The sequence below is a fragment of the Aulonocara sp. 'chitande type north' Nkhata Bay genome, linkage group LG5 (assembly GCF_057382095.1).
Source record: "Aulonocara sp. 'chitande type north' Nkhata Bay isolate Kocher_YH1m ecotype deep benthic linkage group LG5, A_spYH_male_GT1.1, whole genome shotgun sequence".
Classification (NCBI taxonomy): Eukaryota; Metazoa; Chordata; class Actinopteri; order Cichliformes; family Cichlidae; genus Aulonocara; species Aulonocara sp. 'chitande type north' Nkhata Bay.
In genome coordinates this window covers 17,451,130-17,468,038 of record NC_141348.1, presented here as the reverse complement: position 1 = coordinate 17,468,038, position 16,909 = coordinate 17,451,130, and the positions used below count along the sequence as shown (strand labels likewise).

At 38.4% G+C, this 16,909-nt stretch overlaps 1 protein-coding gene across 4 annotated transcripts in view; it reads left to right on the top strand.

Annotated features, from left to right (window-relative positions):
- slc2a9l2 (solute carrier family 2 member 9, like 2) overlaps positions 1-16,909 on the top strand; it is a 108,413-nt gene that overhangs the window by 69,090 nt on the left and 22,414 nt on the right. For all 4 annotated transcript variants that reach the window (XM_086291715.1, XM_086291716.1, XM_086291717.1 and 1 more), the window contains exons 10-11: positions 4,408-4,509; positions 4,845-4,920. In XM_086291715.1, the coding sequence (XP_086147841.1) occupies positions 4,408-4,509; positions 4,845-4,920 (178 nt within the window). The remainder of the gene's footprint in view (positions 1-4,407; positions 4,510-4,844; positions 4,921-16,909) is intronic.

Genomic DNA, 16,909 nt, shown 5'->3' with positions numbered 1-16,909 from the left:
CACTATAAGGCTGGTTAACATACAAGAGCCGAGGACTGCATGCCAACCCACATTATTTCATGCACATCTGGGCATGTCGTCACACATGTAACCCTTTGGCAAAACAAGCAAGTTATCTTGAAATAGCAAAATGGGTCTTCTGGTAGTGATGAAGCATTTGAATCTACAATAAAAGATCCAAACAGTAAAATGTGGATTTACTTTTAGCTGAGATTGTTTTTTAATGATCAATGATTTTCAGTGTTTATACAGACAGAATGGCCGGTGGGCCCTTAAGCTGTGGCCAGTTGTCTTGAATGGCTCATCTGCTTTTTGATGTGATGAAGAGTGGCATGACGTTTTAATCCTGCCAACCGTGACAGCTGAAGTTTCCATTCTGACCTCTGTCAAGCCTGCCAAGAAAGAGTATATTAGGTTGTGAGTATTATTCTGTTAGAGCTGTCATTTAATCCTGTTTAATCAGTACTTAAGTGTGTTATTTATAGGCACAAATACTCCTGACACAGAAACACATAATCATATTTGGTTTTGCTGCAAGTCATATGAAAATAAATACATATATTTATGACTCTCTATATAAATGTATCTTATTTTTAAGCTAGGAGCTGTATGATTAAGTCATTCTCAGAGTTACTGAGACATTATCATTAGCTAGAAGATCTTTTTATAAGTTTGTGAAGTTTGCTTATTAAAACTGAGCGTGACATGATATTAAGCCACATTAAAGCAGCAAAATAAAACGTAACTGTTCAAACTGCTTTATAGGAATGACACAATGAAAAAATGATGTCTGCCAGATCACGTCTGTGACAGTCATGATAAAAAGTGCACTGTCTTTCAATTCTTAGGTTTTACATGCAAAAATCATCTGGTCCAGATCGTAAGATAACTCACAAGATGTGACATATTATAGTATGACATTATTTACTTAATGAAGATTACACAAAAACACCTCATTTGATAGCTTGTAGAATCTAACCTCAGCAGCAGGACTTTACAGAAAGTTTTCACATATGCAGCCCTATAAAAAACGCAATGGTAGTTTTGATTTTTGTGAAGGAGACGCTCTCATGACTAATTGAGCGATGTCACTGACTAGCCAATCTTTGGCATGTAGTCTGTTGATGTCACATTTTTGAATCACCTCGTATCGCTTGGAACCCTGGTGGAGTAGGTACTAATAGAAAAGCGGCTTAAGTACACCCTTTCTTCTTCCATGGGAATTAAGAAGGTAAGTAGCAGCTCTGTGCTGCTAATTAAATGCACTTGGTTAACTGATCATCAGTCAGCAAGTGTGAGCACTTTTGCAAAAGCTTTGACAGTTTGCTGCTTTGGAACATTTAGGTATATGTCAGTACAAGTACATGCAATGAAGAATGAATGAAGAAGCAATTGTTGCCGCCCATCAGTGTGGGAAGTGTCATAAGGCTGTTTCCATCAAGTGGAAAAGATTCAAGAACATTGCCAATTTTTCCAAGAGTGGATTCCCCAGCAAATTCACCCCCTGAAGCCACAGAAACCGAAACTATGTCTCTAGCTTTATAGGCCTCAGTTAGCATGTTGAATGTTTAAGTTCATGACAGTGCAATTAGAAAAAGACTGTTTGCAATGAGAAATCTGGTTGCTATGTAATTTTTTCTCTAAAAAGGACATACCAGCATGGCTTAAGTTTGCAAAATTGCATCTGTTTAGCCCTAATGCAGAGCTCCACGTTAAGCCAAAAAGAAATGCAGCATATCAGCACAAACACCTGACGCCAACTGTTAAGCATGGTGGTGGAAGGGTGTTTTGCAACCACACGACCTGGGCACATTGTTAAGTTGTTGAGGTGAACGTGAGCTCCTCTGTCTACCAAAAGTATTTGAGGCCATCTGTCCAACAGCTTAGGAGACCTTAAGAGGGCTATGCATAAACAAATACCCACAAACATCAATGAATTTAAGCAACACTGTAAAGAGGAGTCAGCCAGAATTCACCCAAAACCATGTGACACTGATAAATTCATGCAGACAGTAATTACTTCAAATTATTGCTGCCAGAGGTTCTACAAGCTACTGAGTCATCGGGTGCACTTAATTTTTCACACATTGTTTCTAGATTGTGGCTTAAATATTCTTAAATAAATAATGACATTGTGAAATCTGTTGTGTTGTTGATCTGACGTTGTATTTACCTAAGTTTATGACCTGGAAGGGACTAGATGATTTTTAAATTGTCCTGATATGTAAACCCTTAAAATGATCAGGGGGTGTACTTTCTTTTTACCATCTTTGTACAGCACACAAAAGCTACAATAGACAAATGTGTGTTGTCACTTTGTGTCATATAAATACAAAATAAGGCTTATAAATATTCAGCTTCTCGCACCTTCAGAGGTCTTAATGAACTGGAGTTTTGCTGCTGTGTGCAAATCCGTGTGCCTCTGCAGTGTGGGTAGAGCCTAGAAGATTAATAGTTGGTGCCTACAGGGACTAGTAGGGTATGGACACTGTATTTACACACATGTACACATACATCCTAAGTGAACTGCAGTGCTTTTGGAGTCATTTACAAATGAAGACTGATATATTCTGCAACATGCTAATAGGAAACTGCTTAAAAAAGCAAAATTAAAGCCAATGTATTCTTGGAACATAAAAAAAAAAATCTGTTTTCTTCTTAAGAAAGCTCAGCACCTCCCCTACACCATACATAAACACCCGCTATCTTTGCCTCTCAGTCTCAACTCAGAAGCCCCTTGGTATGGGAACAAATATTGTACAAATAACAGTGACCTTTTTGCACAACGTCATGAAGTCCCACTGGTTTTAAGAGGTAAGAGCAGTGCCATTTAATTCACACAGACTATGATGGAAGAAGGCCTGCAGCTGTGGCCTGCACTTGAATAGGGTCATGGGTCATGCTGCATCCATAATCTAGACGGACCCGGTCAAAGACCTACTGTGACAGAATCACTGATGAGCCACATGCAGTGTTATGGATGATGAAATCTGTATGTATATGTTACTGTATATATAGGCAGCACCTCAGACCATCCCATTTGTGATGGTAATTCTTGGATATAAGCCTTTGCTTCACTGAAGCAAATCACAGGGTGAACTGTGAAGTAAATCAGCATATCAGCAAGGTTTGAGGGATAGGACAACTTTGCAAAATGATGCCATCTAAATCAGTGATATGGTTACCCATGAGACCAGTAGGAGCCAATCAGATCTCATTTATCGGGAAAGTCAAATGTTCTTAAGGTCAGACAATGCAGAATCACTTTAAAGACTCTGGGAAGTCCTGTGATTGTAATGACTTCTGGTCTTTCAGGACACATTTGATTTGGACCTTTATAAAGTGAGTCAACCTATGCAAAGCTACAGTACCTTAAAAGATGCCCAGATGTTGTGCTGACCAACTGGCAAATTCCCTTACAGATATGTCGGCCAACTTTTTAAGCCAGGACCATAACCCTCACTCTGATAAACTGATGATCAGTGACCTTTAATGGCTTTACTAGACTTTACACTAGAACCATTAGCATTAACTATTTGTTTTTAATCTATCTCCTGCACTGATCAAGTAAAAATAAAATTCCAGAGGTCAGTACGCTACAAAAACTGGCTGTAATGAGCTCTGCCAACATAAAGAATGTGTCTCTAAATAATGAAAAGGTTTCAGCAGAGATATATCTCACTCTATATATAGCGTACACATATAATGTTCATATTTCATTTCATTTTGTTTGATTATTGATATCATGCTTGGCACAGTTGTTGTCGGGTTAGTTCTTTGTTGCACTGCAGCGTGTGACAATGAGAAGCTACACTTTAGCTATTAGCAGTGACTCATTGTCATTTTACCTGAATCCTTGAATCTCTCTCTTCCTAATTATGTTCCTCCATTAATTTTCTTACCACATTAATTTCACCCTTCTCATCACTTCGCCTATTCTCCACAGCTGGTGCTAGCAGCTGCAGCCTCCTGTCACTTGTGAGGCCTGGTTATTAGTTGTTTCTGGTACTACTGTTCACGGTGCAGCTGCTGCGATAGCTAACATGTTGGTTAATTTGACACATTATGCTTTTACTTCCTTTTTATAGTTTTCTCTCAGCTTTCCAGCTCCATCTTCTCACCACTTCTTCCACACTAAAGCTTTTCTAGACAGTGAAGGTAGGGGAGGGGCCGGTCATGTTAAGAGATGTGATTGGGCGGATGGGCTGCTTTCAGTGGTTGTATGGGCGGAGTGCAGTTAATTTTTTTTACAAATCATACAAGGAATGACAAATTCTAATAGTCATAAACTTTATCATGGTGGACCATTGGCATGTGGATCCCAGATCTATAAATTGGATAAAATTAACTCTGCAGCCAAAAATGATATACAAAACCCTGTTGTTTATTATGCTGTCTTTTCTCCAGGGCTTGGTGATAGAACGAATTGGCAGGAAGCCCCTTCTCATATTTGGTTTCTTTTCCATGGCCGTGTTCTTCAGCCTACTCACAGTTTTTCTTAATTTCCAGGTAAGCCACACTTCCTGTCCTTTATACTAGACATACAATATCTGAAGAGGCAACATAAAAATATATTCTGAGAAAACATGGATTTTAACACAGTTGCAAATCTCAAACTTCTAAAATTCATCAAAATTCTATAAATGTACATATATTTATATTAAAAAAAAGCACTTTTATTATGAAACATTTTTTGCATCATTCAGTATCATTAAAATCTTGAACTGTAATTACTTATTAGCAAAACTTTTACAATGCAAAATATTTAAATACCACACAGTACAGCAGCTGTAATATATAACAAAATACTGATTATGTCACTTGCTCTCTCTGATTCCTTTCAGGATAGAGTGTCATGGATGCCCTACCTCAGTTACGTCTGCATACTCGCTGTGATTGCCTCCTTTTGCTCTGGACCAGGTAAAACTACTCACATATTCTGTTTCGATCAAAGTAAACACCCTGCAAGCAGATTAGCTCAATAATCTGTGTCTGTAATTCAGTGAAGTACTGTACCTGTTGTATAATCAATGTGACTTTCCCCAACTCCGGCCTGGAATGATTGGCATCGCAAAGTAAGCTCCTGTCATATATTAGCATACTAAAAAAGGAGCCATACAGTATACAGTGTATGTCATTGTCCTGCAAATGTGGCAGTGTCCACGGCAGGTCTTGTGCAAGTTTGACTTTAAGTTTCAAGGTGAAGCTATTCCTGTCATCACACATGCTCATCCTTGTGCAGTAATATCTCCAGGGAGCATTCACCCAGTCAAGTGTCTCAGTGTCTTTAGAATGAGACTGAAATTGCAGAGTAGGAGAAAATATCAAAAACCTGACACGCACACAACAGTAAGTGAAGCACATTTTATTGTTTTATTTTTTTTCATACCAAAGTTCTTTAATAAAGAGGAAGAAAATGAGACAACCTTATGCTGAGACACAGACATAATGCACATAACAACACCATTTGAGTCAATCAATTCTTTTTAAGGTGCATTTTTGAGGTAATCACTGAGGAAAGGAAGATCGTTTGACTGCACAGTGATGATTTATAGCCTATTGAAACAAATGAAGCTTCTCACTACTGATGCCTGGTGAATGGCTTGAGAGTGGGGGTGGGGGTGGGGTTTCACCAGAGGGATGACCCCAGTAGTGATGTGAGCCTTCCAGTGGATAAATGAGCAGCCACACCTCCTCTTAAGTCACTTCACCATGGAAACCATGGCCCAGATATTTCAAAAACAAAGATTATATTTCTCCATAAGAGCAGAGGGAGATTTTCCTGTTTGATAATGACAAAAGGCAGAGCTGTAGCTTTTATTTTTGTTTATTGTTTATTTTCTCTTTTTAGCTTCCCCTTTCATTGAATTATAATTTTATTTCTTCAAATATATGATTTTTTTCTTAATCTTGGAATCTTTGAATCTTGAAAGCCTTCTTTCTTGTCTCTCTGTCTCTTGAAGCTGCTTTCTTGGTATTGTTTTTTATATCTGAATGTTTCTTTCTTTCATTTTCCTCTTTTTCCAATTTGCAGTTTGATAAGGCCAGCATTCAAAATGCTTTGTCAAATGTCATTTTCATTTTCTAATGCTAATGCTAATGCTTTGCGTTGTACTTGTAAGAGAACAAAAACTAAACCTTTTTTAAAAAATGAATCTTTTATTCAAATCTTTCTTTTTCTGATCCTGATTGTCCCGGATGAGCTTATTACTTTCCAAATTTGGTTGTGTTTTACTTCACTTCATTTCTTAGTTTTCTGTATTTTAGCACTATGAACTAGTATTTGAAATATAATCAGTGCAGCTGTCACAGTTGCAACAAATTCACAGATTTTTTTCTTTAACCAAAATAATGTCTTGGCTCATAGGAAATCATCAGATACAGATTTGAGTTAGTCCTTGTTTGCATTGGTGTATCTTGTGCCTTTGTAGCATCTTGTATGAAGCTCACCTGGACTGTAGTTTAGTCGTTATCGCTCTCTCACCCTGTCCTTTTTGCCATTCTGCTAAACAGAGCAATAAAAGAGATAAATAATCTCTCTGTGCTTCTTCATATGACTGTCGCAGACAGTTATCCAGCTTTCACAGTGTCAACGTAACATTCAAAACATGCAGGAATGACACACTTTGGGCGCTTGTACAGTACTTGTTAGGGTTTAGTGGTGCGATGGGATATTTTAGAGGAAGCTGAATGAGCCTCAGACAGCGCAGTTACTCAGTGTGAGATCAGGGGAGTGACTTTATTGGATTCCCTGTTTGCACTGTCCTAGAAAGTGCTGTCACAAGGACTAATAGCCAATTTGGCATAGGCTTCAGTTTCTTCACTGTGTCTCAGGGTTCACCTTTAGAAGAACAAAATTTGGCAGACATATTTGATGGCTTTTAAGTTCACTTCCATCACTCATGGAGATTTTTATAGACGACATTAGAATAGATTAAAACTGTGATCGGTGGAAGGTTAATTTACTGCTAGCAGTTGCCCTCTGCAGCAGTCTTGTTACATGGGAGAATGCAACAGAATAGACTTAACTGGGTTTTGTAGCAGTACACTCAAACAACACTGTGACACCCTTTGGTTATTACAGTCCACCACATAAATAATTATATTTTTTGTTAATTGAATATTGGTATGTTTTATCGTTTAAAATAGTGATGTATCTAAAACAATAGCTCAGCGCTGGTTTAGTTAATGCTCTGTAAAAATATCATGTTTTCATAGTGTGGTTGCTTATGGAACTAAAACATATTCCCTCAACTGGATATTAGTGCTGTCAAATAGAAAACGATGGACTGGAAGATGGAAAAAGGGCAAAGTGTAAAACTGCAGTCAAGTGAAAATGTTAATTACATTTATAAGTTATAATGTAAGTAACATTTTTAATTATAACCAGTTGTTTATTAATGCTAAACTCTCATGAAATCTGGCCAAGCATGTATCCATATGGCACCACTGCAGTAAATTACTGGCGCCAATAAAATAGATGTAACAGGAGGTCGTCAATTAAAGAAAGGAAAGGACGAAGCTTTGATTAGCTCGCATCAAATTATTACCACCGCTCTGTGTGACAGCGTTCTACATTTTACAGCATTTAAAATGTTTCTTTAGGGTAACTTATAAAAATTAATTAGCTGTAATTACTGTACATGGCAGCAAAATTAAGACATACAGAGATAATAAAATGATATGTTATGTGTCAGTATATAATACATAATTATCTTGTCCTTACCAAAGGTAAAATTATTCAGTGACAAACTCACACGACCAGCAACACGAGACACTGTTTCATTATGTGTCGAATAAAAACTAAGCCACAATGCAGAATGTGTGAAAATAGTACACCACATGATTGTCACTGTAGAACCACCTTTAGCAGCAATAAGCCGAAGTAATCATTTTCTGTATGAACTCATCAGTCTCTCATTGGTCAACTGTTCTTTACAGTGTTGTTTCAGTTCATTCAGGTTCTGTCCTGTTCCATGACTCAAAAGTCTTGCTGTTTTTATGTTGCCTTGATACATAAAACCTTGGGTCTGAAAGAAGGCCTACTTTCTTTTTTATTGTGATTGTGTTGCTCTATGAATTTGGCATTTTGTCCTCAAACTTTATAACAATCCTTGAACAATACAGGTGATAATTAAATATTTGATTCTGGCTTCTTTTTATCAAGAATAACTGTAACATATTTTCGGGAGAGGACAGGACAACAACAAAATGTGCAGATTCAGTCTGAACTGAAACTTAGTTACAGATTTTACAAAGTCCTCCAACACCTGCTCATTACAGCAAACACATATGTCCACACACCTTGTTTGGTACAAACTACTGAATGTGCTGTTTTTGACATATTACTTCTAATAGTGACAGACAGCTGTCGAAGCTTCAGGAAGAAAAAAAAATATGCACATTTTTCACACGTAGACAGATGTTCAGATGATTGACAGGTGAAACTGCTGTCTGTTGAGCAAATCCATTCTTGTGGTGTACACTGAAGCTGTTGTGGAGCATCCTTGATGCAGATATGTCTAGTCAAGATTTACTGGGTCTTTTCATAGCTGCAGGCTGTATATTGAATCACTGTATACGTTTATGAAGCTAATGATTTGTGCAGCTGTCACCATAGGGACAGCGATTATACATTGAAGTGCAAGGGTACTGAAATAGAAGCATTCGAGTACTGCAGTATAGCTCCACACCACTCCTTTTTTTAATTTCTTCTAGCAGGCTGACACTCTCACCTCAACTGGAAATTGCTGATTCTCTCTTTTTGTCGCCCGTGTTGAGTGTTGAGCCCATGTCAGAAACCACTCCTGAGCTGTTTCTAAACCCATTTAACTGTGCCTCCTATTTTTGTAAACAAATAATACTGCATAGTCTATAACAAACTTACGCCGCATCCCATCACTCCTTCCATCCCTACACTCTGCATGGAGAACAAGTTGAGAGCTGTCATTTCGAAGCAGAAGCAAGTCAATAAATAGTATCTTCCTAAAATATATCTTTATTTTATAGAGTCCTGGGATTGCAATTCCTTTTATCTTGCCAAAAAGTAAATAGCTTTAATGCTGTTGTCACTGTTTCCTGTGGGACAGCAGAGATAAATGCAACCCCAAAGTGTAGTGAAGTGTTTGTTAGTTTGGAATATTGTCTTTTCCCCCACGGCACTGGTGTTTCTTTCAGTGGTTGTGACATATTCTTCATTATTTTTCATTTATGTGGGTACTTATGTTATACGTCATGAATCTAAAGGGATATGATTTGAGTGGTAGTGCCGAATTGTAAATCCACATAATAAATATCCTGTGAATCTTGGGTTCAAATCCAAATCCAAATCCAGTTTATTTATATAGCACGTTTAAAAACAAAACGTTTGCCCAAAGTGTTGTACAGAAACACAGGTTGGATCCAACTCATTAATGATCTTTGTGGGTCTAAGCCAGGGGTGGGCAACTCCAGGCCTCAAGGGCCGGTGTCCTGCAGGTTTTAGATGTGTCCTTGAACCAACACAGCTAATTTAAATGGCTAAATGACCTCCTCAACATGTCCTTAAGTTCTCCAGAGGCTGGTAATGAACTAATCATGTGATTCAGGTGTGTTGACCCAGGGTCATATCTAAATCCTGTGGGACACCGGCCCTCGAGGCCTGGACTTGCCCACCCCTGGTCTAGGCCAATACTTTATTTTCACAAAACCTTCTAAAATTAATTATTACTTTTACGTAATTAATTTTAAATGAGCTCTACTGGATTTGTAGTACTAAACAGTATAACAGATATCTCATTCCAACCCGATGTCACGACAAAGCCTGAAACAGACCACTGTGTCCATTTCAGGCTTTGCCTGTCCAAAATGTGAAATGGACACGCAAGCAGAAGTTGTAGGAACAGCAGAGGGTAATATTTTATTTTGAGCCAACATGAAAATAATCACAGGAAAGCATTTAAACAGACATAACACATTTACATGTATGTACATATAAACATATATACATATAAACCGCCTAGCTTAATTGATTCTGACAATTTACAGACCCTGGGATGTACTTCATAAGTTTTTTGCTCACTACCAACTTTATGGCTTTAAATATATTATCTGCCCCTATTTGTAATGCAATTTCTGCATGGGTGTCCATTTCACATTTTGGAGAGGCAAAGCAAAATGTGAAATAGACCTGCTGGTCCACTGTGTCCATTTCACGTTTTGTCGTGGGTTGCTCAATCGAGGGAGGAATATCCTCAGCTTGCATCCTGCTGAATATTCACTGCAGCGACGCCTGCTTCATGGGCCTGCAGCTCTTTGTGATAGCACTGACTCAGTTGCATGTGAAGTGTTGCTCCACAGCACGAATCACTTGGCTTTAATTTAAATCTAAACTGTAGAGTTGTCGTATCTCATATGATTTTTTTTGTGCATTTTTTTTTCTTTAAGGAGATAATTTGCTCAGCTGTAGCAAAAATCAGTCAGCTAGTGGAGCCTCTGTGCATTTTGATTCGTCAGTGCAGCACCTTGAAGGCAACATCCAAAGTTTGGATGCATTGGCCAAAATAGCTGTCTTCCTGCTTACTGTGAAATAAATTTGCCACTTTTTGGAGTCAGCCCTAACGTCTGACAGAAATTATTGAAAGTTTAGTACCAAATTATTTTAATGTGACAGAAACTCATCCATTTTCTTAACTGCTTATCCAAATCAAGATTGCGGGGTAGGGCTGGAAGCGATTCCAGCTGTCATTTGATAAGATGTGGGGTGAATATTGGACAGGTCCCCAGTCTATCGCAAGGCTGAAACAGACAGATGTACTCACATTCACACCTACAGTACAACCAATTTAGGCTCACCTATTAATGTAATAAGCATGTCTGTGGAGTATCTGGAGAGAATCCATACAGGCACATGGTGAACGTGGAATTTGAATCTGTTGGATTCAAACTGAGCCCCCCTGCAAACCCAGCCTGCAGACAGAGGTTTCTCCTGCTCTGTAAACAGTTTCAAATCTAATTTGGAAGAAGTTCTTGAAATCAATATTTTAAGCACGTGCTCATTTCACAGCTGAACAATTAAATCAGTTTATGCTGGTGAGTCACTTCTCATGTAAAGCGGGGATTATTCTGCCGCCGAGGATAAAAATAAGCATTTCACAGTCAAGCTGTCACTGTTTGCACCTAGATGTGTGCATTGTTATTTTGGTCGGTTTGTTGTGTAACTTTGCAGCTTTTCTTTCATATTGCACTATTGACATACCACTGAGAGACGAGCATGTACAAGAAACAAACCCATATTGTCAAACTAAGCACTTTGTGTATGGTACAAACTCATCTCTCATCCTCTTTATTTCTCCCTGTCTCAGTTCCCTGATGACTTCTCTTTAGTGAACAGCCTGGAGATGAAGTTTGTGATCTAACAAATAAAAGTTCTTCTAATCCTCAACAATAGAGCACAAGGGCAAGGGATCAATGCAGGCTGAACTCACAGAAAGTGTTGCCACTATAAACTTGTCACTTTGAGGAAATGGCAGAATTGATCTCTAGAGGAGAAGACGCTAACAAAGCGCTTTAAAAAAAAAAAGGACTGTGGTGGGCAGAGTCAGTTAAACAGAATTAAAAATAAGCATGTGGCTATTCTTTGAGCTTAGTTATCTTCAGAAGAAGAACTCATTTTTTTCCCTCAGAACTTTTTTTTTTTTTTAGCTTTTTCACAGGGAAGCATTGTAATTGAACACTGGAATTACTAAAATGTTCAGTAAGGAGAAAGTTTTAAAAAGCTCCTCCCAGTCATGGCTGTGAGCTGCTGCAAACAAACATTTTACAACTTTGACAAGTTTTTCTTTCTAGTAATGTGTTACTTTCATGCAGTCAACTTTTTGCTGGTTGGATACATGTAACTGCGATCTTGTCCTGCTCCTGACCAGTGACCATCCGCTTACTATTTTAATGTATTTTAATGACGCTAATCAGAAGTAATAATGATATAATCATTTTACCTCTCATCCATAAAAGGTTGATGACCTATAGCTGTCCCCCTGCCAGGCCAGCATGCGACAAGTTTGTGAATACAATAGCTTGAGCAGAAGGCAGTAACAATTTTGCAAATGAATACTATAAATGCATCTACTAAAAGTCTCGGAAGAGTGAGAATCCCAGTGACCTTGACCTCAAAGTCAGAGGGCAACTTTTTAAAAAATCTTCTAGGATTTTCTAATTTAAACCAAATGTACATCTACTAGAAGGCTGAGTGGTAGCACTGGCCCGTGAGAGTTTGAGAACATTCATTATAGGTAGGTGGCTGAAGAAAACTTTTAATTAGATTGTAGCATATTGTGCTCACTTTACACAAACATAATCCAGTGGAGAGTCCTTGAATCCTTTTGTTCCCCAAATCAGCTGACCACATTGATGGCACACAGTGATTTCTTTCAACATTAACATATTAATATTGATCACGTTGCTCCTTTGACATTTTATCTGTTGGTCAGAATGGAAGTATTCAATCACTGCAGGAGCAAGTAAACAAACCCACGTGTTCTAGGAGAGTTTTCTTTGTGGGATAAAATGCAAATGACATTCTTTTGTGCACTACAGTGCAAATCTGCCTGGAGGCGATTATGGAAAAGCATTGAAGCAGTCGCTATAGATAAACATTGTTCAGCGATAAAAGGAAAATAATTGGTGTTCCCTGTCATATTACACTAGACCCCTTATTGTCCAAGTGTAAATTGTGTATTTACATAAAAATGGCTCTGTGCACATTTTTCACTGGCAGACAACTTAAGTGAAATGTTTGTGCAAAATTACTGAACACATATAAGGGTTGTACGACCAAGAGTGACACCTTATTCTATTAGTGAAGTGAAATATATACTGCTTTCAGCTGCTTTAATGTGAACAGGAGCTAAGAATCAGAGTTCCTCTTAGCCAAAAACCAAACCTAGGGCATACCTGCATCTTTCAAAGCCAGCACAACTGCCCCTGCTGGCTCTGCCAGATTCGATACACCAATCAGAACCACGGTGATCTCTTTTGTTTTCTTTTTCAAAAACAAAGAGTATCTAATTTGACAGAAGCAGCAACCCAGTGCAAGATGTGGCTCCACAGCCACAGCCCAGCAGCACTCTTCTTCAGAGCAGGGCTTGTGTGAGTATGGCTAGTAATAGAGTAGTACTGCTACTTTGAGAGTGAAGGACACTCAATTTGGCTACAACATTAAGGATTCTCTATGTGTAGTTCCCTTCGCAATCGTGGTGGTGTGTGGGTGGTGAAATACTGTTATTATTTATATCACTGGAGCTTTGGTGGAGTGTAAATTAAATCACAGTCGTAAAGATTTTCAATTGCATTGGAATTCAGCTAAAAGCTATTTGAATAAATAATCGGCAGTTGTGGTCTGAGCCTGACTTGTATTGTTATTTTAGTACAATTGAATAATTTTCTGGGAGTTGCAAAACAAAAGTAGGATAACTCCATCATACACGACACATTTAGGTCAAATCAGTTCCATTCACATAAATCAGATTTAAAACAAAAGAGTTTCTTTTTGGAAAGTTATGGATTTTTGCAGTCAATCGTCCATTTGTCGATATAAGTGAGGGAAAGACAAAAAGATGGTTGCAAAGTGCTACAGACAGGCCACGACAGAGGAGACTGAAATCCACTGAACAAGATGAATCACCTTTCACCTGAGAATCTGGACATAAACATGTTGGGCCACCCGGCTTGCTGTTGTGAGAGGTGGCAAGCAATGAGAGACACCAGGGGTAAGATGGGAATGCTTCCTGACAAGAGTGGCATGCGCTTTCTCTTTAGGAGCCACGAGCAAAAACACACAGAAACCGAAGTGATAAGAGCAGCGTCTCTGTGGAGTGAACTCACACCAAGGGGAAACTTAATGATTGCGTGGCAGACGGAGAAAAAAATGATTAGAAGAGCAAAAGAAATGAAGGAAGAAGTAAAGTCTTATGGATTTATGAGTCTGTGAGGGAAATGGTCTCTGCATGTGAAATTATATGCGTGTGGGTGCATCTGTCATTTTTGTGTTTATCATCTCTTGTCATTTATTGTGTCTTCTCAGTACACAGAGGCAGAGTTTCTACTTTTTTTTAATATCCCAGTCTTGCTGTACAGTATGTCGTTTGACTAATTTGTCATTTAGCCTCATGAATTAACACTTAAATCAACCCTCACAGTTGCATTTAGCATAAAAATATAAATTATGATCATAAGTTGCTGTAGTTTGCAGTAGAGCCCTGATTGTTGTAATTTCTTTCTTAGCTTCAGAAATATTTCTTTGCATCCCAAGGCTGATGTCTCCTGTAAGGATCGTTTGCACTTTGTAATATTCCACCCATGGATACAGTGCCCGGTTTCTGAAAAGCAGGAAACAATGTTTTGTTCACATAGATGTGGTATTGATCTTCTGCCAGGAGCTCGTCCTCGGCTGTCTTTTGGGTCCTGAATGTGAAGAAGAGAACACTTGAAATGCCTTTGCTTCTGGATTCATAACTGTCTCTGCATTACCAGCCGGAAGAGGTTTTCCTATTGTTGGAAACATGAATGGTGTCATGGATCAGGAATCCTTTGAGATGGCACATGAATTCCTTTGTCAATGCGAGCTCTGTGTGGACTCAGCATTGTGTGTCCTGCAAACAGTCTCCTGTAATAATAATATAATAATTGCAATCCTGACTTTTCCCCTTCACTCCAAAGTTAACGCTGACATGTTGGTAAGCCTCTCGTTTCTGCCCAAAGATTAAGCATCAACTCACCAGTTAGCATTTTTCTAGTCAGGGCCACCGGTTTGTACCATGACTCTGCTTGCTCCTGGGCAAAAATGGCCTCGCCTCTCTCCTCTGGACTCATCTACAATATATTCAAGCTGAGAGAGCAATTGACCTGGAAATTTCTCAGCTGTTTTTTTTTCCTGCTGTGGGCAGAATATGAGCTTAACTCCCCGCAGTTCACTCTCACAGACATCTTTCTCTTTTAGTGTCAGAAAAGCCTTAGAGTAAACACAGTGAACTGGGTAATACAACAGCTGTGGAGTTAGTCAAATGCTGATGCTCAGCCAGTTTTTTTTCTTTTCGCCAGAATACACCGAGTTAAAAATATCTTTTGATCTTCATTGAATAGCAGAAGCAGCCTCCACATTTTTGAAGAGTTATTTTAGTGACATTTTACTTGCTACTCTTTTGTGTTAGATAAAAGAAAGATGTCACAGATGCCCAGAGCACACTTACTGACTCCAAACCAGGCTCTTAATGGTGTCATGACCCACGCCTGGATGGAAATTACTTTAAGAAACTAATCCAAAGTAATTATCTCATATTTATGATGACTTTTTATTGTGCATAATGCAGTACAGTCAGCCAGCTAGTAATTATTTTTAAACTGCCCAAAATTAATGAATGAGCCAAGATGGATAGTGAACGTAAGAGATGATTAAAAGATGTTTTCTGGATGACACACAAAATACATGCTAGTCACTCTGTGCTGTATGTTAGCAAGCACTGCAGTGTTTTGAGTCAAAAGCTGTTGCCTGCATCCCAACATGAGTATGATAATTCTATGCTACTGATGATTAGCACGTAAATGTGCAATATATTTACCATATTAAACTCTTTTAATGTCCTACTTTCCATTAAAATAGGACATTTCCATCTTTTTTAAGTCAAAGATTATTTTCTATCTAGCTACAGAGTATTAAGTAATGTTTACTACCACCTGTGTTTAAATGTCAAAATGGCTGCTTGGAAAAAGCCCACCCTGAAACTACAGCAAATGCAACAAATTTTGTCTCAATTCATCAACCAGAGGGTGAAAGAATATGAGGTGATTGTAACGACCAGTAACTCGAGCTTTTGCAGTCATGTTCCCAGTAACTGCTGTCAACCTCCAGCAGCCAGTTACATCTAGCATCCAGTGGTTGCCAGATGATTGTGGATGTTTCTAAGCCCAGTTGACTGGGGGCTTATTGTCCAAAACAGTGGACACATTAGTGTTGCATTGTTTGTGGTCACATACCTGCAAATAGCTTGACAAAACTGCAATGATGTGTTGAGGTCCATGACAGGCTTACTTTATAAGTCTCATCTGATTATGTGAAGCTGAGCCGGTAATAGATATGTGCATTTCTGTGGCGTGCAAAGAAAAGCAGAAACATCCTAGTAATTTTGTGAGCTTTGACAGTTTTTTCTCAGTCATGTAACATTTTAGACGACGTCTACATTTCTTGTCATATCAGCGAGAAAAATAATCTTTCCCTTTAGTTGCTTTTTTAAAAAAAAAATGTTATCCCTGCAGATGGTCTCCATAAATGCTCTGCTATAACCTTTAACAAACTCACAAGGATTAAAATGTTTTAGCCAAGATTTTATAAAGTCACAATTAGTAAATGAATACCAGACTTCATTTTACTTTAGTCCTCAGAACAACTCAGAACTGCTCAGCAGTACATCAGTTTAAGTAGTGGTGCTGCTTTTCAAACTCCACAGTGATGTGCTTAAATATTAAGTGGAAATGTTAAAAACTGGTACTTTAACAGTCTAACTCTAAATGCATCTACTGGCATTAATGATGATTTTCTGAGCATGATTATCTTTTACTTCTAAATCCATTAAATACTTGGACGTTTCTGAATATACCGCAAAATATGACACCCTTGCTGTGCCCTTGCTGGGCACCATTCTGCTACTGTGACAGTATTATCCCATTATGTAATTAGTGTGTGAACTGTTGTTAGATAATATTAGAAACATAGATACAACAAACGGAGAGCAATCGAGTAAGCCACATGAGTTATGACAAGGTCACACAGGATTTTTCTTAGCTCAGAATTTGCCATTAGGGGTGACTACGCACATAACCAAGATTGTTCCAGGAACAGCAGTGTCTCTGGGACCTGTGCATAATTTAAAACCAACTA